The sequence below is a fragment of the Plasmodium sp. gorilla clade G2 genome (genome assembly GCF_900097015.1).
Source record: "Plasmodium sp. gorilla clade G2 genome assembly, chromosome: 6".
Classification (NCBI taxonomy): Eukaryota; Apicomplexa; class Aconoidasida; order Haemosporida; family Plasmodiidae; genus Plasmodium; species Plasmodium adleri (nom. inval.).
Window position 1 is genome coordinate 412,375 of NC_041698.1, and position 22,500 is coordinate 434,874.

Below are 22,500 nucleotides of genomic sequence, written 5' to 3' on the forward strand. Positions count from 1 at the left end.
TAAAGGTTATGAAATAATTCTTATTTACTTCTATCCTCCTTTGAAGGAATTTTAAAAAATTAACATCCTTTATATATTTTATAAATAATATATGCACATACGCATCTACATATATATATTTTATCCTTTTTAATGTGGGCTTTTATTTAATTGTTTTTATATTATGAACAGGTTCAAAATATTTTTAATATATTTTTAATATATTTTTTTGTTGCACTTTATATATATATATATATTTTTTATATTTATTATATACTTGTGAATTTTTTAATATTTTGTACAGATAATATAAACACAGTTATGTTATCATAATACATCATTAACTTATTAATTAATTATATCTTAATTAAAAAAAAGAAAAAAAATGCTCTTATTATATTTATCTTTACAAATAATAAATAGATATTTTTATATTAATTATTATATAAATGTAACGTAAGATGTGTTGTATTTTTTATGAACCCTTATAAACTATTATTACTCATGGTGTTCCTCCTTTTTCTAATTTCCTTCATATCCCTAAATTGAAATTGTTCCTCTGAATGTTCCTTTTCATTCACATGAAAAGAGGCTACAATGGAATAAAAAATTATAAATAAGAAATAAAGATTAAAATTTAAATATTTCATAGGTGTAATAAATACATATATGAAGGTGTACAAGCATATTTTTATTATATAGTTTAACATATGAAGTCTCCAGGAAAAATTCATAATAAATAAAAAAATATATACATATATATATTTCATTTTTTTTCTCGTCTTACGCATTGTTAATTTTAAGTAGAGGGCGAAAAGAATAAAAGGAACAAATACAATAGCCCACTGAAAAATATGACAATAAAAAAAAAAAAAAAAAAGCATATAATATAAGAAATAATAATAGTATTATATATATATATATGTCATAATTTTTTTTACCTGAACCCATGTATTTCTCAAATACTTGGCAAAATAAATCCAAAAGTCTGGTTCAGGTGGAGGGTGAGAAATAAATCCTATTTCACTCATATTTAAAATAATGTGCAAAAATATATATATATATATATTTATTTATTTCCCTTGTGTATACATATTTCTTTCTCTCTTTTTATTTTTTTTATATTTAACATTAAAATAGGGAAAAAAAAAAGTCAGAAATTTTTATTTTTTTTTATTTTTTTTATTTTTAAAAGGGTTAAAATATCATTAAAAAGTAAACTTGAAATAATGAATAAAAAATTATACACACATGAATTAATATAATGTATACATGTATGTTTATATATAACAATAAAGTATATTACGTATTTATTATATATATGAAGGTCGAATTTACAAATAACCTTGAAGCAAAATAAGAGATAACAAATAGGAGACTCTTAACATATATATATATAAATATATGTATATATTTACACTTTTTAGATTATACTCATTTTAAGGTTAAAAATAAATTAAAAGGTTAATAAGATTAAAAATAAATATTATAAATGTTTTTTTTTGGCCTCATAAAAATGGGTTATATATACATGGATAGAAAAAAAAAAAAAAAAATTAATACATAATAAATAAATATATATATATGTAAATAAAGATAATATTGCAAACATCAAAAGTAAATTAAATATATATATATATATATATATATAATAATTTACTTTTTAAAATTACCCGTACAACAAAAATAATGGATAAATATATAATATATAATATATATATATATATATATATATATTTATTTATTTGTATTTATTTACCATATTATGTAAGATTTAAAAAAATAGTTCATAAAAATATTTTTTGTGTATTCAAGAAGCAGCTACTTGTGTGTGCATATTATTTTGATGACTGTTCCTATTTTGATTAGGTTGTTTATTTTGATTGTTATGTCTGTTTTGATGGTGTTGTTTATTTTGTTTATTTTTATGATAATAATTAGTATTATTATTATTATTATTATTGTTATTATTATTATTGTTGTGTTTATTTCTGTTTTTATTTTTGTGTTTTTTCTTAAAGTGGTCATATTTTGTTTTATACATATGTGGTGCTGCAGTTCCTAATAAATTATTCATAAGATTTTTACTCATATTAATTTGATGAACAAAATAATCAATAAATATTTTTTGGTGTGCTCTTGTTTTAATATTTACAATATCTAGATCAATAAAAAAATCAAATGAATTTCCAAATATGGAATTAATAAAATCTCCTGTATATAATGGTCCTTCTTTCCATATTAATTGTTTACTACAATTTTTAACACACATAATATCTGATGATACATTTTGTTCTTGTTCATATTCATCATCATTATTTATTAATTCATTATAATTCATAAGATTTGCTAATTTTTTTAATTGAATATTATGATATAATTTAGCATATGAAATAAAATAAAAAGCTTTTTTTTGATATGATACATCTTTTAAAAAAATGGCTAGCTGTCGATTTGTTGGATCAGAATTATATGTTTGATTTTGTACATTTTGAAAATTTGATAATATTTGGAAACTAATATTAGATAATGGATCAATAAATTTAGGTGCAACCCTAATAAATAATTCTGCATATGTTTGTTCATTAGCTGATTGTAAAGCATAAAATTTACCTGAATAATTTTCTTTTATATTTTGAAGGATTGTTTCATCTAATCTTGTATTTGTTAATGAATGACAAATAATAATTATTAGATACATTTTATCTATAAGTTTATGTATTAAATTTTGTTGATATTTTTGTTGATTCGAGAAATGTATTTTTTGTTTAGATAGATATATTAAAATTTGTGATAATATTTTTATACTATCATTATATCTTTTTAACATCATATATGAAAATGCAATATTATAAAATATACTTAAATGACATAATGTAACTTTCCAATATAATGCTTTATGATTTAATTCTATATGAGATATAATTTTTAAAGCTGTATAATAATCTCCTATTAATACATATAAATTTAATAATATACAACAAGCAAAATAAGCAAACTGATATTTACTATTTATTTCTTCATTATTTATATTATATATATTATTTACATATGTACTTTTTTCTTCTAAAGGTAAGGTACTAAATTCTCCTTTTAATAATAAATTATGTAATGCTTCAAAAACAATACTACTCTCAAATACATCTGTATTTTGAGTAACAAATGATATTCCTTCTTCATTCTTTTCTGAATCTTTTAATAATTGTAATCTATAATGACACATCGATTGATATTGATATATATATTCTGATAAAAAATCATATACCCATACATTTGGCATAACCAATACATTATCATTAGAATCACCTGATAAATCTGTACATATAGTTGTTATAAAATTTAATAAACATTTATAATTATCCCATGCATTCTTACGATCTTCTAATGTTATATCTTTTATTATAAATACATGACGATAATATAACTCTTCATATAATGAATGAATCAAATTATGAAATCTATTCTTCTGTTTATAAAATATATCAACCAATTTTATTGATGGCCATCTTATATTCTTAAAATATATTTCAGATATTGTATAAAAATCTGTATCAAACAATTTCTTTATAGCTTCAGCATTTCGATGATAAACAAAATCGTGTAAATTTATTAAAAATGTTTCAACTTCTTCTTCAAAACTTACAATCTCCTCATTTACATTTTCTTCAACACTGTTCACCTCAGCCATTTTTTTTTTTTAAATTATAATAAATATAATAAAATATTTTAACAATATATATACAAATATATTCAAAATAAATAGTAGTCCCTATAATATCCTTTACAAATATATCTAACCGCAAAAAAAAAAAAAAAATACTGGTCAAAATAAAAACAATAAATAAATATAATATATTATATATATATATATATATATATATATATATATATGTTTATTTTTTTTGTTGATTTATTTTTTTTTTTTTTTTTGATAAAAACAATATTTATTTATAATTAAGCCACAAAATGTTTTATCTTGTAAATATATTGTTATAAATTAATTAATATTCAATTAACAAAATTTTTTTTAAATTTTATAAACATTTACATTTATTATTATATTATCATATAAAAAATAGATATATATATATAATACATATGTATGTATATATTTATTTATTTTGAATATTATATTTTTTTTTAATATAGAAAATAATATTATATTATATTATATATAATATATTACATATATTAAAATTCTACAGTTTTAAATATATATAATATATATATATATATATTATATATATATTTTTTTTTTTTGTGAAAAAATAAAATAATATTTAAAGTATATTATTAATATATTCAGTTTGTGTTTCATATATATAAAATAATATATATATTATGTATATATATATATATATATAATATATATATTTTCTTTCTTATTCCTTTCATTTATTCATTTTATTTTTTCTCCCCCATAAAAAAAAATATTATAATATATATATATTATATATACAATAAGTGTACATATAATATATATATTAAAAAAATTGCATTTGTAAGAGGTTAAATAAAAAAAATCAATATACATATTTTTTATATGTATATATATATTTTTCTTACAGATGCTTTATTATTATTTTTTTTCTTTTTGGGGGTTTATGCTTATTATATAATATTAAAATATATATATATTATATTTTTAAGAGATGCAAAAAAAAAAAAAAAAAAAAAAAATAATAATATAATAATAATGAAATAATAAAATGGCTTACATATCCCTTATTTTTTAATTTTCAAAAAAAGTAACATAAATTAAATATATTATATTGATATGTAAACTATATTATATATATATATATATATATATATTTTATGTTATTACTTTTTTTTCTTTTTTTTGTTTTAATGATACACAGATATAATATTATTTATGAGATAAGCACTATATTTTAATACTTTAAAAATATAATTAAAATATTCTTATATTTATTGTAATGCTTTCTTCATGGGCATATAAAAAAATATATATATATCATGTATTTTCTTTCTCATATTTTTAAAAGGTTATAATAAATGCACACATAAAAAAATATGACATATATATATATATATTTTTTTAAACAACAGTTTGAAAAATAAGAAAATTATTTGAATGACAACATAACATGTATGGTCACATTTTTTTATTTCAATATAAAAGCAAATTAAAATGGGAAAAAAATAAAAAAAAAAAAAAAGTAAAACAAATAATATTCTTTTAAATAGAACAATAACAAAAAAAATAAAAAATAAAATAATAAAATAATAAAATAAACCATATATAAATTATATATATATATATATAATATATATATATATATATATTTTTTGTGTCATTGAATATTTATGAAAACCTTTTTATGAGTTCCTTAACTTTTTCATTTTTATTTGACTGGATGTATTTCATATCCATAATATATTTCAATTTCAATTCTTCATAATTTTTCTGCATAATGAAAAAAAAAAAAAAAAAAAAAAAAAAAAAAAAAAAAAAAAAATATATACATATATATAATGTATATTTATAATGGATATACCATTTGTGTATGCAGTTTATAAGTAATATATAAAATATGTTGTGATATTAATTATATATATATATATATATATTTTATTTTTTATTACCTTTAATATGTTATGTTTTGTTATAAGTTTGGTGTGCTTATCAGCCATGACCACCCAATTGGTTGCTTCATCTGCCCATGATTGTAATTGATTTTCTAGATGATCTATTTGAATATTTTTTTCATTTATAATTTTTTCTTTTTCTGTTAATAATGAGTGTATTTTTATTTGTTCATCATGTAATTTATCTACCATCTTCTCATAATTTTTGTCATTCATTTTATTTTTAGATTTTTCTATATATATTTTTAATTTTTCTTCTAGTGCTTTAATATCGTCCTTGTATTCTTTTATGCTCTTCACATTGCCATCTTAAATTTAACAAAAAAAAAAAAAAAAAAAAAAAAAAAAAAAAAAAAAAAATATATATATATATATTATACATATGATATATTTATTCATATACATTTTTATGTTCTCCCTTTTTTTACCGTTATCTTTTAGGAGATCCATTATTTTAGCTCTTTCATTTTCAAATTCCTTTTCTTTTCCCCTCTAAAAAAAATATATATATATATACACATATATATATATACAAAGTATATTTATTTTTTTTTACTTATAATATTTGCCTTACCATTATTAGGATTTTTTTTTCCATATCTTTCAACATTGAATCTTTTTTTGATAACACCGATAATAATTCCTTGGATTTGTTTTCATTTTCTATTATGCTTTTTTTCATATCAGCAACGCTTTTAGTTATATTATTTAGGTTGCTATTCAAACTGAAAAAAAATAAAACAACATATATATATATGTATATATGTGTATATTTATTTATTTATTTATTTATTTATTCATTTTACCTCTTGATAATTTCATTTTTTTTTAATAATTCGTTATAATATTGATCTTTCTTTTTTACAATTTCCTCTACGTTCTTTAACAAATCCAATTCCTTCGAATAAAATAAAGGATAGCATATTAGTATATAAATATAAACAAATATAAACAAATAAATATAAACAAATAAATATACATATATATTGTTACCTTTTTGTGTTCTATCATTTTCATTTCTGTATTCTTTTCCTTTCTAATATAAACATCAGCTAAACTTTCAATCCTACAAAAATAAAAATAAAAATAAATATATATATATATGTTCAATTTCTACATTTTATTTTTATTTTATTTTTTATTTTTTATTTTTTTTTTACATTTTGGTTATTATGTGCTCCTCTCCAAAAGCATCAAAGAATACGTTCTAAAAATTAAAAAAAAATAAAACAAAATAAAATACATATAACATATATTTATATATTCATTTTATATATATTTTTCTTATATCCCTAATTTAATATTACATATAATTTCTCCATGGTATTTTCTATATATTCATTTTGAGAATTCATGTCGTCTTTAGGAACCTGCATTTTCATATGTTCAAAAGATTTCAATGTGTTATTCATATTTTTATATTTTTTTGTAATTTTATTTTTCTCAATACATAATTTTTCTAAGTTTTTGATTTTCTTTTTATAAATATCTTTCTGCACATTCATAATTTTTATATCATTTTCTAATTTTTTTTTTTCTTCTAATAAATTTTTAGTGTATTGCTTTTCCTTTCCTAAATTTAAACAAACATCTTTTAGATATAAAGCCAAATTATTATATAGCATACTATCTTTGTCATTATATTTTTCTTCTCTATCTTTTAATATATTAATATCTTTTACATTTTTTATACATGTACTTTTATTATTATTTTGTAATTCATTATTTCTCTTTATAATATTTTCATTTTTTTTAGTTTTTTCATTTATATAATCATTATCTTCCTCATTTTTAGCTACCCTTTTTTCTACTAACAAAGTATCTTTTATTATAGAAGAATTATTATGATCTTTTTCTTTTTTATTCCAGTTTTTTGTTTCTTTATTATTTTGAATTTGTATAGGATAAGCTTGTATATTCATCATATTCTTTGAAATTATTAAGTCGTTCATATTTTTCATACTATTTATATTTAAACCATCGTTATTTAGAATATTTTTTTCTATTATTTTTAACTTCTTATTCATATTACCTGTTCTTTCTGTTACATCTGTAGATTCTGATTTAAAAGATGAACAAGCATGATATAATCTTCTATTTTGTGTATTCGACATTGGTAACTTATTTTTACTATTACATTTATATGTTATATTTTCTTTCTCTTCCTCACTCTTATATATACATATATCTTTGTTACTACAACTTTTATTCATTTCATTCTTAATCTTTTTTTGCATATCACATATCTCTGTCTTTAAATTCTTCTCATCAGAAATATTAGTCTTATTCTCTTTATAAGAAATATTTAAAATATTGCACACTTCTTTTTTTTCCTCATCATTGTATTTATTTATATCACCACAAGTATTTTCATATGTATTATCATATGTATTATTATATGTATTATCATATGTGTTTCTACATATATTTCCATTTGTGCCTTGATTTTTTCGTTGATCCTTTTTCCTTTTTTCTTTAAAAATATCTTGTGCATTCTCCTGTTTAGAAATACAAATATCAGCATCATTATTAATACCTTGTTCTCTCCTTTTCTTATATTCTATCATTTTTTCTATAGTTCCTATCATTTTTATATGATCATCCATTTTATCTTTATCTTCTTTTACATAATTATTTGTAAGTGGGTTTGAGTTCCCCTTTTGTTTTGAATTTAAATAATTTTTATTTTTAAAAGATAAATTGGATGATTCTTTTATATTACAATTATGTATGTTATAATTATCCATATTAATATCATCCATATTATTATCTTTTATATTAATATATTCCATATTATTATCTTTATTATTATCATTCATATTAGCACAATTCGATGTGCTTATTATTTCTTCATAGTCACTATCAAACATATCACTCTCTTCAATAGAAGAAACGTTTGTTAGTGTTGACTTATCCATGTCCCTATTTTTGTTTAATATTTCTTTGAGTACATCATTAGTCTTTTTATTTTTTTTTAAAACGGATGAAACGCAAAGATTTTTCCCTTCATTTTGTTCATACGTTTTATCTATTGAATTAATTTTTATCTCCATTTTATTTTTCTTCATTTTATTATTCTCATTCTTAATATTTATATTATCATTTGTATTTCTATTATTTATTTCTTCATTTAAGCATTCTTCATAATGTAATCCAGATGAAGAAGAAATATTTTTTTCCTTCAAAAGAGCTTTGTTTGTGTGATCAGCACTTTTAATATATTTATAAAGATTTTTTTTACAATTATTTTCCTTTTCTACATATGACATATTTGATAGTTCATATATATTATTCTCTTCTTTAGTATTCACAATTTTCTTTTTAATATTATCTCTTTCTTTCTTTTCATTTTGAACTTCCTTTTTTTCTGTTTGTTCATTATCACATACAAATTCTCTTTTATTATCATTACAAGTTTTCACACTTATGCATCCTTGATTTTTTTTCCATGAATTTTGAGAAGACATAATATTTGAAGAATTCCTGCTTACACTATAGCTAATATGTTTAATAAGATCATCGATTTTTTTTTCATCTTCATCATCATTAGTTGAATATAAAAATTTTTTTTCCCTCGTTTTAGAAGAATATACATTTTTATTATTTAAGTTGTCTTTTATAGATAAACTTTTATCTTGAACCCTTTTTTCTTCACAATCATCACCACCATCACTATTATCACCATTATTATCATCACTATTATCACCATTATTATCATCACTATTATCACCATTATTATCATCACTATTATCACCATTGTTATCATCGTATCCTTTTTCTTCATTTTCTTTATTATTCCTTTTCTCTACCTGTTCATATTGTTCATATTGTTCATATTGTTCATATTCCTTTTCTTCATTACTTTCAAATTCTGTATCATCTTCGCTATATAATGGAGAACATTTCGATGACCCATTTAAATTCGATTCAGAATTATCTTGAGAAGTATCATCATAAACTTCCTTTTCTTCATGTGTTCTGTCACTCAAATAATTATTTGTATTATTATTGTTTTGCAATTTATTAATTTTGTTAGATGATATTCCCATTTTTTCCATTATATAAGTATATTCATTCGAACTATCATCTTCATAAAATGATTCTTCTTCATCTCCTTCGTTACAACAATTATTTATATTATCATTATATCTATTCATATGATCATCATCCACTTTCTTTTCATTTATTTTATCATCATATGTTTCTTTTTCTTCCAAATGTTCATTTAATTCGGGATCTTTTTTTTTATTCTCTGGGTTCAAACAATAATTTTCTTCCTCATCATTTTCTATAAAATCTTCTTCATTTTCATTATTGTCCATATGGTCTTCCTCTTCATCATCATCTTCCACTTCTTCTTCATCTACATCTTCATCTTCATCTTCCACTTCATCTTCATCTTCCACTTCATCTATATCTTCCACTTCATCTACATCTTCTACTTCCTTTTCATCTCCCCCTTCAAAGTCCATATAACTTCCAACACCATTTTGTTCGTCTTCCGACTCACCATTAGTCATATAATTTTTTTTTTTTTTTTTTTTTTTTTTGGATACATCTAAAGAGATATTATCTGTGATAACATCAGTACTTAACTTCCTTTTAACGTTAATATTTTTCAAAACATTATATACACTCATAAATAAATATTTTGGTTTGAGAACTTTATTATTTCCTTGAAGAAATAAATTCTGTAGATTTTTAAAATTTTTATATTTTTTTAAGATATAAACAAAATAAGAATAATAATTTGTATCTTTCCTTTCCATTTTATTTTTCTGATATTTCTTAAGCCAGTTTTTATTATCTAAAATATAAAATAATTGCACAGGATGATTAATAAAATTCGAACGTAAATCAAGGACTTTTAAATTTTTGAAAACACTTAGACCCTTGAGATTAGTTAATTGATTACCTCTTAAATGTAAAGTTTCTAAAGAATTAAAAAATAAAATCATCACATCTTTTTCTGTTTTATTAGAAATAAAATTATTCATATAAGCATCATCAGAACATGAATCATTTTTTTCTCTTTTATTTTTATTTATTATATGTAAATATTTTTCAAATGTTGTTAATTTTTTTATATTATTATAACTAACATCAAGATAAATTAATTTATTTAATGGTAAATTCTTATTTGTATACATATTCTTATCATTTAATAAGTTAGTATTAAAAGAGTCATAAATAGATGTATTCCTTGTAAGTTTTCTCTTCTCACGATTATTCATATGATGATTCTTCCTCTCATCGTCATTTTCATCATTCTTTAAATTCTTATTTTTATAATCCTTTGTCTTATTTTTTATAATGTCTTTCTCACATAAAATGTTACTACCATCATCATCATCATTATTATTATTATTATTATTATTATTATATTTTTCATACGTAGCATTTTCCTCACATATATCTTCATCATATTCTTCCTCTTCCTTTTCAATTCCCTTAAAACATATATCTGTTAATACATTATGGTCAGCTATAATTTTCTCAGTACAACATGGAATATAATCATCATCTAATGATATCACTTCATTGTGTGATATATTCAAAACTCTTAAATTTTCAAAGGCCCTTAATCCTTTAATCGATTTTATATTATTATGAGAAACGTTTAAATATGTTATACTTGGATAATCCAAATTTAATTCAATCAACTTTTCTAAGATAATATCACAGTCCTCTAAACTTTTCAATTTACTATTTGATAAATCTAACAACATTTTCTTTTTTTTAAATAATAATGTATAATAAAAGGTTCACAAATGGGTAATATAAACACACACACACAAAAAAAAAAAAAAAAAAAAAAAAAAAAAAAAAAATATATAAACTTAAATATACATATAATATATGTGTATATATAATGCCATACTTTTAATACATAATAATGGTTTCTTTAAATAAAAATATGTCCATTGCATATATTTTAAATATATATAAATAAATATATATATATATATATATATATATATATATTTATATATATATATGTGTGTATTTTTTTGTTTATGTGGTTAAATGAAACGTTACTTACATAAACCTTTTTTTATTTTATTGTATTTTACTTTTAAAACAATTAATATATATATATATATATATATATATATATATATATAAAATAGAGAAAAATACAGACCTCTATTTTATAAAACGGAATGGATACAATATATATAATATATAAATATATATATATGTATATATTATTTTTTATATATTATTTTTTTTTTTTCAAAGTGTTGCAAAGACAATTATTTTAAATCTATTTTTTTTCTTGGAATTTTTACAAAAAATATATTCTTTGAAAAATATTTTTTTTTTTAAATATTTTCTAGAAAAAAAATTAAAAAAAATAATAATAAATAAAAAAAAAATAAATAAATAAATATATATATATATATATATATATATATATGTGTAATATTATATATGTGTATTATTTTTTAAATACATGTAATTATAAAAGAAAAAAAAAAATACACATTTCCCGTTTTCAAAAAATGGTATATTTAATATTTGCGCATTAATTTTACCTATCTGTAAAAATATTTCCCACAGCTATTTTTTTTTCTTATATTTACTAGGATGCAAATAAACAAAAAAAAAAAAAAAAAAAAAAAAAAAAAAAAATATATATATATATATATATATATATAAATATATATTATATATATAATATATTTGTTTGTATATATTATTCATCCTTAATTTTAAAAATAAAATCATTAGTATAATGAAAAGAGCACAATGGGAATGAGATATCCGTCGCTTTAAAAAAAACGATTAAAATGAAGAAAAAAAAAAAAAAAAAAAAAAGAAAAAAAAAAAGAATTAATTAATGACAATATAATTAAATATATGATAATATAAATCTTATTATATTATTTCATATTATATTATTTATATATTATTTTTTATTTACCGCTTGTGGATTAGAGCCCTTGAAAGATGTATGTTTTATTATACTTCATAATAGGAATATTATGGGGATGTACTAATGCATTTATGAAAAAAGGATGTATATATAAATCAAATGATGAAAATATAAAGAAAGAAAATATTCTTTCAATATTTACAAATTATTATATTATAGTACCCTATATATTAAATCAAATAGGTTCTTTATTTTATTATTATTTATTAAGTATATGTGATATATCTTTAGTAATGCCACTATGTAACACCTGTTCCTTTTTTTTTACATATATTACTGAACTTGTAATTTTTAAAAAAGCATTAACTTTTAATTCTCTTATGGGATTCATGCTAATATCCATGGGAATCTTTATATGTCTAAACTGTTGAAGGTTATTAAATATATATATATATATATATATATATATATATATATATATGTATATATTTATATATATTTTTTCCTATGTGAAAAAAAGATGAATATACTAATAAGCCTTGGTAATGAAATCATAAATAGTTTGATAGGACAACAAAAGAAAGGAGATATAAGTAGAATGTTTTTAGAGTATTTTAAAAAAAAAAATTATTTTGATGAATGGATAAAAATTAGTTATATTAATTCATATATAAGTGAAAAAAATAATATTATATTAATACAGCCAACTACTTCTATTTTTGATATTAATGGTATATCATTAAAGAATATACTAAATTATATAAATTATATAAATTATAATAATGTGAAAAAAAAAAATGTATGTATAATTATTCCTGATATATATAGACCTATAGGAAAATATAAAATAAAAACATATGTCAAAATTCATGAAAAGTTAGGTAGCGATTTTTATAATATTTTACATGCAAATATCATAAATCATTTAAAAGATTATAATTATATTAACTTATGTTTTGGTATTTACAATAATATACAAAATAAAGATATACCTATAAATAAATCTATTCAAAATTATTTTAAGGAAAATATAAATGAACATGAAAATAAAATTATATATAAATCATTTCAGCTAGCTAATGAACATTTACATAAACATATTTTTAATACAAATATTATTACTACAAATTATATCCATGAAAAACAAAAATATCCAGCAATGGAACCTCGAAAATATTTTAAAAAAGATACATCAAAGAGGAGATACATACTAGATGTGTATAAGCATATGCACAAGTGAACAACATTTTGTTCAATTGAAGAAGAAAATAAATAAACAAAAAAAAAATAAAAGCGCAATCGTAAGAAGTAAAACATATAAACATATAAACATATAAACATATAAACATATAAACATTTAAACATACATATATACATATATGTATTTATGTATGTATTATTTTTTTTGTCTACATTTATATACATAATTAATTTATTTTATTTTATTTAAATTTTTTTTTTGGTAAATTTGACTTTTTAAAAAAAATAAGTTATTTAATAAATAAACACATATAAATATATACATATATATATATATATATTTAAATATCGTTCGGCAACAAAAAAAAAAAAAAAAAAAAAAAAAAAAAAAAAAAAAAATTATAATACAACTGGCTTACATTTATTATTTATTTCTATAATTATATTACTAAAAATATCATCAATTCTTGTGTTTATATTATTTGTTGATAGTTGGTCTAATAACTCCTCACATTTAACAAATGAATTATAAAAATTTTTCAAATTGTAACTAGTTGAAGATTTTATAAGTTTTGCATCCTTTACAAGTTTTGTCATTTCATTCATATGATTTTTTATATATCCTTCCATATCTTTAAAATTTATTTCATTTTCCTTTTCTACTCTTAATATTAATTTTCCTTTCTCTATTCTGTCTTCTACTTTCTTCAAAGATGATTCATAAATATTCTCAATGATGTTCTCCCCTTCATTTCTTTGTCCCATCTCAAAAAAAAAAAAAATTAAAAAATTAAACTGAAATATAATTGACAACAAGAAAATTATGAAACATATAATATATATATATATATATATATATATATATATATATATATATATTTATTTATTTATAATGATTTATTATATTAACAAACAAAATTATGCCAACATTATATAAAACAATTAATAGTCATTTATTAAGAATAACAAAAAAAAAAATTTCAATAATGCTTTTCAAAAGGGAAATCTATAAAATATATTCTGATTAACATTATTTTACTAATATTAATTCTTATTTGAAAACAAATTAAATAAGGACAATGTATACACATATATATATATATATATATATATATATATATATTTAACTATTTTAAAATGAATAAGTTAATTGTCCTTTTATAAATATGATATATATCCTAAAGAAAAGAAGGTATTATATATTAAAAAATTATATGTACACATTTATTATATATACATAATAATTTATCTACATATAATATGTGCAGTCATTTAAAATAAATATATTAATCTCAAATTTTATTATAGTTAAAAGGTTTATATGTATGTACATTAAAAAAATTAAGGAAAAAGCACAAAAAAATTAAAATAAAATATAAAGTTATAATAATAAAAAGACGAAACAATTATATATACATATATGTATATATATATATATATTATATTGTTACAAAAAAAAAATATAGTGAATAAAACAATGTCAACCCTGAACCATACAACATCCGCGTGTTATTTTAATTTTTTTTTTTTTTTAATATGGCTTATATTTTAAACACGTCCTATACATTTTTTTATCCTTCAACTTTCTTATTATCAAAATGTATAGATATTTTTTTCTTGGATTTTTTTTTATTAGAGTATAGAAAAGAATTATCCGTATAATTATTTAAACCATCAATAATTAAACAAGCTTTACATATCTTATTCGAAGTATAAGCACCACACTTTATACATATATTTAACCTTTTTTGATTTATCGAATTAAAATAAAAAAATTCAGCTGAATGAATAATGTTTAAAATAAACTGTGCATTAATCAATTCAATGTCTTTGATAAAACATCTCAAATTACCACGAAATGAATTAGGAGAATAAGTACATTCTGTACTGAAATAATCTAATTTTAAATGAAAGGCATATAAAACAATTTCTTTTTCATAACACCACATTAAAGGTTTTAATCTCGGTAAAAAAAAAGAATTACCATTATTAATACTATTACTATTATTATATTTTTCTTCATAATCTTGTTCATATTTCTGAATTTCTTTATCTTTCTTTCCACTATCATTATCCAAATTATTATTTATGCAACTACATTTTTCATTTAACCTCTCACTCATAATATCATTTAATTTAATATCATCATAATTATCATTATTATCATCAATATTCTCACAATTTTTATAATTTTTTTGCCTTACTTGTTCAGGTGAATTTTGTATATTTTCTAAATTTTTTATTCCATTTTGGCTATCACCTACACAATTGTATTTTTTGTTCATATGACCTGCATTGCTCAGGTCATTTATATTTTTCGCTAGTTTGTCAATATCACCTCTGCACATGTTCATTAAAATGGTTTCCGCTAAATCATCAGCATTATGACCTGTGACAAGTTTTGTTGCATTAAATAATAAGGCTCCTTTTTCGAATGATTGTCTTCTGAAGACTCCACAAACAGTACAATTATTTTTTTTGCCTATAAATTTTACAACATCATCCATTGTATATGAAAAAAGATTTTCAAATTTCAATATTTTTAATGGTAAATTATATAATTTTTCTAATTTGTAAACAACTTTTAAAGAATCGTCACGATAACCTTTAATACCTTCATCAATGGCAAGTAAAAATAATTCCCATTTGTAATTATATTTTTTTTTTAAATTAACAAGTACATGAGCAAGTACACTTGAATCTTTTCCCCCTGAAACGGCTATGCAAATTTTATCATTATCTTCAAACATTCTTTTCTTTAAAATTGTATCATGAACATCTTCTTCAAAGCTTTCTATGAAACATTCTTTGCATAATTTTTCTTTATTGGATGGTCTCATCATACAAACATTTTTTTCGTTACATTTCTCGCACAGCATTTTTTAGAAGAAAATAAAAAATAAATAAAATAACATAATATTATATAATATAATATAATAATTATAAAATTCTTTTCAAATATTTAAAAGTATATTTAGAAATAAATTCTTCATTTTCGACATTTTGAAAATATTTTTTGGTATATATTTCTATAAGCATATTATATATATATATATATATATATATGTATATATTTTCTGTTTTGTTTTATTATTATTTTTATTTTTAAATGATTATATAATCTATTGAGAAAATTTCTCTTTAAATGTTAATGTATAAACAACATTATATATAGAACAACAATGTTTTTTACAACAATGTTTATGATTACTTTTATAATAATTTTGTAGTAACATATGAAATTATTATGTTACCATATATATATAATTCTTTTTATTTCTAAACGTTTGATATCATAAAAACATTATACATACATACATACATATGTATGTATATATATATATATATATATATATGTTATATTCATAAGATTTGATATTAATTAAAAAATAATGCGTTTTTTAAAATTATTCAGTACTAAAACAAAAAATTAAAAATTAAAAATATATACAAAAAAAAAAATTTCTTTTCTTTTCTTTTCCTTTATTTTTTTTTTTTATGTGCTATTAAAACTATGAAATTAAACTTAAAAAAAAAAAAAAAAAATAACATGTACATATATATATATATATATATATATAATATCATTCTTATGAAAAAAACTTTTGGTGTTTTTAAGCTGTATATTTATCTATAATTTTGTGTAATACTTTGAATATTATATATTTTTTTTTTTTTTTATTTTTTTATGTTTATAAGATGAATGATAAAACTGTTGTAATAACAAATGTGATGAGCGCATAATATGATGAAAAAGTTAAGAAAGAAGAATTGGATGGATTATCTCTTGATGAAAGATAGGAATTACTTGATGATATGCTTACTTCTACGTTGAATACTAATTTTTTTTCATTTTCTTTTGAGCATACACAAAAGAATTTCATATTATCAGGTATTAAACCTGGTAATCTTGAATAGAAAGTATTATTATAATGGTCCATAATTAATTGTGTTAATTTAAGTTTACTTTCAAGATTTTCATTTTTCCCACTTAAATTGTATGCACTAACAAAACAATCATGTGGTTCAACAGAATAAGTGCTTGGACATTTAAATCCAATTAATTCATGAGCACTTGCATTAATAGTACATACAAGATCTTGATCTTTATATTTTGAATTATTAATATCATTCATATCATATCCTTTAGTAAAAATTGAAGATTCTTTTGTAGTAAAATCACATCCTTTAATTTTTTCAGTTATTGATGGAATAACAATTTGAGCTATACCTCTATTTATAATTTCTTTATTATGTTGAGAACTTCCATTATATGAACCATTAGTATTTATTATTTTTTTGTTTTCACAAAAACAATAAATAGCTTTTTCAGGCATAGTATTAGGTGGAACTCTAAAAGAAACTTCATTATATTTATTTGGTTTTAAACTTTTTTTCATAATCATTGATGATCCTTTTACATATTCTATTAATTTTTCTTTATGTGTCTTACTCGTAGATATATATACTTCTTCAAAACAATTTTCAGGATATAAATTATAATCTAAACTATCTGAACCACATATTATGGTTACTTTATCTAATTCTTTTGGATTTAATGTACATATTTTAGTAACACTTGTTTGCTGATTAGCATGAAAATCTAATTTATGCATATTATTAAAGTCACATGTTAAATTATTATTCCCTTCACAAACAGACAACAAAAAATATAATACAAAGGATATACCTAAACAATAATTCTTATTTAATTTCATCATACTTTCAAAATAATTTTATAAACTAAAAAAATTATGCGTAATAAAATTGTTAAATTCTTTGTATATGTGAATAAAAATATTACCTGTACACACCCCTTATTTAAATAACCAAACAATATATTATATATTATATATTTTTTATATTTTTTTGTATATTTTTTAAATATTTATAAATATATATATATATATATATATATTTTTTTTTTTTTTTTTTTTTTTTTTTTTTTTTTTTTTTTTTTTTTTTTCTTCACACTATATGGGTGGTAAAAATGTGTACATCAAAAAATAATATATATAAAAATAAATATATATATAAAATATATATATTATATCATATTTATAATTTTGCCTTTAAAAAAAGGAAAATATTTTTATTGCACCACAGTTCTAGATCTGATAAATAATGAAATATATATATATATATATTTATATATTTATATATTTATTTATTTTATATTTTCCTTTCCACTATGAAAATTTTCAACCATATAATCAATTCAAGTACTTAAATGTGTAATTATTTTATTATTTTTTTTTTTTATATATATCAGATGGAATAAGTCGTTTTATAACAAAAAAATAAAAAATATAATGCAATATAATAAAAGTAAATGTATAAAAAAAAAAAAAAAATTATAAAAACAAAAAAATAAAGGAAATATAATTTTTTTCAAATAAGAAAAAAAAAAAAAAAAATGAAAATTCTATGAATTGACATTAAAAAAAAGGTGTATATATGTAATATTTACTGGGTGGTGTGCCAAGTCTTTTATTTTTTTTTTTTTTTTTTTTCTCTTGAATATATAAAAGCATATATTTTAAAACACACATATATAATATATGTATGTATTAATCTATCGTTTTATACATGTCAATTTTAATTTATATATATATATATATATATTTATATATATTTATTTATTTATTTATTTATTTAATATGTGTGTATTTTTTGAGACACCCTGGTTGTATACACATTGATAGGCATAAGGAACTTCTTGTGTCTATTTTTGATATTTATAAAAACAAAATAAAATGAATAAATGGAATAAAAAAAATAAAATAAAAGAACAGATTAATATTTGTTGCAAATGATGTTTCTTTATTTTCAAATTTAAAATTTACAATAAGAGGATTATTAAAACTTGTTTGCTTTTTAATACAATGACATGTGAATCCTTTTGGGTTTTCATTTATATTTAATGTAAATGCTGCAAATGCGATTTTTTTGTTTTTGTCGTGATGATATAAAATATCATGTGGTATAATTTTTTTTAATGGCATAATAATATTATTATGATATATAACATTTTTAAAACAATCATTTGGATATAAACGATAACCATCTGGACATATAATTCCTAAATATACTTGTGATTTTTTAATAGTAACATTACATGTAATATTTTCATCATTTGATAATGATAAAATTTTTTCTTTATGATAAAAATTTGTGAATGCTGTTTTATTTTTTATTAATTTTTCATTATGATCAAAATCACATCCATATAAAATATTTTTTTTTAAATGTATTTTCATTATACCTCTTTTTCCAATCATATTATTTTTAAAAGTTAAACTATTATCACATGTACATTCAAAAAACATATCTTCATATATAGTAGGTGGAATAAATACATCTCTTGTTATTATATTATCATTAATACTTTTTTCAAATAAACTACCTTTTAATATCTCATTTAATTTCTCTTCTCTTCCATCAATACGAACATATTCAAAACATTCAAAAGGACGAATTTCAATTCCTTCATAATTATCTTTTCTCATTGGACATATAAAACGTAAATATTCAAAACCTTTACTAAAATAAACACAATTTCTTACATTGTTTTCATCAGATAATTTATATTCATTCTTTTTTAAAGAAAAATCTAATTTTTCTTCTCCCAACAAATTTAACTCATCACTAGAAAAGTCACATACACCATTTATATTATAACAAATGGAAGAAGCCCCAAAAAAAGAAAACAAAAAAAAAATAAAGCTGACTATATGCATGCTTATCACACCTCAGCATTAAATTAACCTGAACATTAATATATACTTTGTCGTATATATAGACGTAAAACTGGATGTAAAACTGGATGTATATATCGACGTAAAACTGGATGTATATATCGACGTAAAACTGGATGTAAAACTGGATGTATATATCGACGTAAAACTGGATGTAAAACTGGATGTATATATCGACGTAAAACTGGATGTATACCACGACTTATACCTCCTTTGATAAACAAAAAATAAATAAATACATACATATAATATATATATTTATTTAATTCTTTTTTCCTCGTCTTGTTATATTTATGTGGGTTATATATTTTTCCCTACTTATGTGTATGTTGTTTGTTTCCTTTTTATTTTTTTTTGATATAAAATAAGCATTGTCTTCTTTATATGTCTTCTTTATATGTCTTCTTTATATGTCTTCTTTATATGTCTTCTTTATATATCTTCTTGTTTTTTTTTCACCTTGATACTGGTCAAAAATATAAGATTCTTTACATATTAAAAAAAAAAAAATAAAATAAACACACACATGTTAAATATAAAATAAAATATATATATATTATAATATATATTATAATATATATATATATTTTATATAACAGTTATGTGTTCTTACATACATGCATTATTGTATGTATAAAAAAAAACCAAGAGGAACAATATAAAAATAAATATATGTTTTAGTTGTTAAATTTTTAAAAGTTCAGTTTAAAATATTATGTTTCCCCTCTTTTATCATTTCTACATAAAATAAGAAATGCGAAAAAAAAAAAAAAAAAAAAAAAAAAAAAAAAAAAAAAAAAATATACATATATATATATTATATATATATAAAAAGGATCTGTTACATTTATTTTATCTCTATAACATATATATTAATATAATATTTCAGCGATGACATAAATTATTATTTTAATCATAATAAAAATATATACAATTATATATATATATATATATAATATTTGTTACGTCCTCATATATTATATATATATGAAGAAATGACGTAAAATATATAAATATATAAATATATATATTTTTATTATTCATTCACTTGAATGAAATATATAAATTTTTTAAATAAAAAGAAAATCATCGAAAAATAAAAAAAAGATAAAAAAAAAAAAACAAATAAATAATTAGGCATATATAATATAATATATATTTAAATTTTCAGATACGTCGAAATGATATAATATGAAAAATAATATATATATATATATATATATATATATATATATATGTAATATATATTTTATACCTTTTTATAATACAAATATTATATAACAATATATATATATTATATAATATTATGAAATACATACATATATATAAATATAATAATACTTCAAATGGTAAAAAAAACACAAATATTTAACTCTATATATATATAATATTTATATCTTTAACTATATATAATATTATATTTTAATAATGTTATTGTAGGAGCCCAATATAATAATATTATTATTTATAATATATATTAAAATTTTGATATATATAATAAAATTATTATTTATAAAAATAAAATTTTACATATATATTATATTTATATAGATATATGAATTTTTTTTTTTTTTTTTTTTTTTTAAGGAAAAGATTTTAAAGGTATATATTAATTTATATAATTAAATATACATAATATTATTTTCATGGTTTGTTAATATTTTAAAGAAAATTTATATATTTGTAAAATAATAAAATAATAAAATAATAAAATAACCATATTATAATATATATATATTATTTTGTGGCCGTATAAAAATTAAATAATTATTTTTTTTATGACGTTATGTTAAATATATATATATGTGAATTTAATTTAATTTATATATATATTATTAAAAAAAATATATATATATATATATATATATAATATATATGTTGTGATTTATTTATAATAATACATTTTTGTGGAAAAAACTTATGTATTTATAATTATACTCTCTTTGTTGATAAGCATCTATATGCTCACCATTTGAATAAACAACATATATATATTATATATATATATATTTATTTATTTTAATTAAAATTTTTTGATATAATGAAAGAAAGCAATCTCTATCGCTTTAA

General features: G+C 18.6%; 11 protein-coding genes across 11 annotated transcripts in view; 4 read left to right on the top strand and 7 right to left on the bottom strand.

Moving 5' to 3' along the window:
* PADL01_0610200 (lsm12, putative) overlaps window positions 1–3 on the top strand; it is a gene marked incomplete at both ends in the record, with an annotated part of 832 nt that extends 829 nt beyond the window's left edge. The window contains one exon of the mRNA XM_028680829.1: window positions 1–3. This exon is cut by the window's left edge and continues 36 nt beyond it. Coding sequence (XP_028537267.1) covers window positions 1–3 — 3 coding nt within the window.
* Window positions 4–464: 461 nt separating this feature from the next.
* PADL01_0610300 (conserved Plasmodium protein, unknown function) lies at window positions 465–1,010 on the bottom strand (the record flags this gene model as incomplete). Its single annotated transcript, XM_028680830.1, has 3 exons — window positions 465–571; window positions 767–824; window positions 921–1,010. The coding sequence occupies 3 exons, from the start codon at window positions 1,008–1,010 to the stop codon at window positions 465–467; spliced, it is 255 nt and encodes an 84-aa protein (XP_028537268.1).
* A 779-nt stretch (window positions 1,011–1,789) lies between these two features.
* On the bottom strand, window positions 1,790–3,667 carry PADL01_0610400 (eukaryotic translation initiation factor 3 subunit L, putative; the record flags this gene model as incomplete). Its single annotated transcript, XM_028680831.1, has 1 exon — window positions 1,790–3,667. One exon carries the CDS (start codon window positions 3,665–3,667, stop codon window positions 1,790–1,792), a length of 1,878 nt encoding a protein of 625 aa, XP_028537269.1.
* A 1,641-nt stretch (window positions 3,668–5,308) lies between these two features.
* Window positions 5,309–11,321, bottom strand: PADL01_0610500 (leucine-rich repeat protein; the record flags this gene model as incomplete). Its single annotated transcript, XM_028680832.1, has 8 exons — window positions 5,309–5,410; window positions 5,590–5,900; window positions 6,021–6,084; window positions 6,167–6,317; window positions 6,399–6,490; window positions 6,586–6,658; window positions 6,753–6,799; window positions 6,900–11,321. 8 exons carry the CDS (start codon window positions 11,319–11,321, stop codon window positions 5,309–5,311), a joined length of 5,262 nt encoding a protein of 1,753 aa, XP_028537270.1.
* Window positions 11,322–12,546: 1,225 nt separating this feature from the next.
* PADL01_0610600 (conserved protein, unknown function) lies at window positions 12,547–12,903 on the top strand (the record flags this gene model as incomplete). The annotated part of the gene is made up of 1 exon (XM_028680833.1): window positions 12,547–12,903. The coding sequence occupies one exon, from the start codon at window positions 12,547–12,549 to the stop codon at window positions 12,901–12,903; it is 357 nt and encodes a 118-aa protein (XP_028537271.1).
* An 89-nt stretch (window positions 12,904–12,992) lies between these two features.
* Window positions 12,993–13,712, top strand: PADL01_0610700 (conserved Plasmodium protein, unknown function; the record flags this gene model as incomplete). Its single annotated transcript, XM_028680834.1, has 1 exon — window positions 12,993–13,712. The coding sequence occupies one exon, from the start codon at window positions 12,993–12,995 to the stop codon at window positions 13,710–13,712; it is 720 nt and encodes a 239-aa protein (XP_028537272.1).
* Window positions 13,713–14,071: 359 nt separating this feature from the next.
* PADL01_0610800 (conserved Plasmodium protein, unknown function) lies at window positions 14,072–14,437 on the bottom strand (the record flags this gene model as incomplete). The annotated part of the gene is made up of 1 exon (XM_028680835.1): window positions 14,072–14,437. The coding sequence occupies one exon, from the start codon at window positions 14,435–14,437 to the stop codon at window positions 14,072–14,074; it is 366 nt and encodes a 121-aa protein (XP_028537273.1).
* Window positions 14,438–15,243: 806 nt separating this feature from the next.
* Window positions 15,244–16,551, bottom strand: PADL01_0610900 (PP-loop family protein, putative; the record flags this gene model as incomplete). The annotated part of the gene is made up of 1 exon (XM_028680836.1): window positions 15,244–16,551. The coding sequence occupies one exon, from the start codon at window positions 16,549–16,551 to the stop codon at window positions 15,244–15,246; it is 1,308 nt and encodes a 435-aa protein (XP_028537274.1).
* An 813-nt stretch (window positions 16,552–17,364) lies between these two features.
* Window positions 17,365–18,393, bottom strand: PADL01_0611000 (6-cysteine protein; the record flags this gene model as incomplete). The annotated part of the gene is made up of 1 exon (XM_028680838.1): window positions 17,365–18,393. One exon carries the CDS (start codon window positions 18,391–18,393, stop codon window positions 17,365–17,367), a length of 1,029 nt encoding a protein of 342 aa, XP_028537275.1.
* Window positions 18,394–19,410: 1,017 nt separating this feature from the next.
* PADL01_0611100 (6-cysteine protein) lies at window positions 19,411–20,412 on the bottom strand (the record flags this gene model as incomplete). Its single annotated transcript, XM_028680839.1, has 1 exon — window positions 19,411–20,412. The coding sequence occupies one exon, from the start codon at window positions 20,410–20,412 to the stop codon at window positions 19,411–19,413; it is 1,002 nt and encodes a 333-aa protein (XP_028537276.1).
* A 2,059-nt stretch (window positions 20,413–22,471) lies between these two features.
* The window catches only part of PADL01_0611200 (nucleolar GTP-binding protein 1, putative), a gene marked incomplete at both ends in the record, with an annotated part of 2,070 nt that continues 2,041 nt past the window's right edge, over window positions 22,472–22,500 (top strand). The window contains one exon of the mRNA XM_028680840.1: window positions 22,472–22,500. This exon is cut by the window's right edge and continues 2,041 nt beyond it. Coding sequence (XP_028537277.1) covers window positions 22,472–22,500 — 29 coding nt within the window.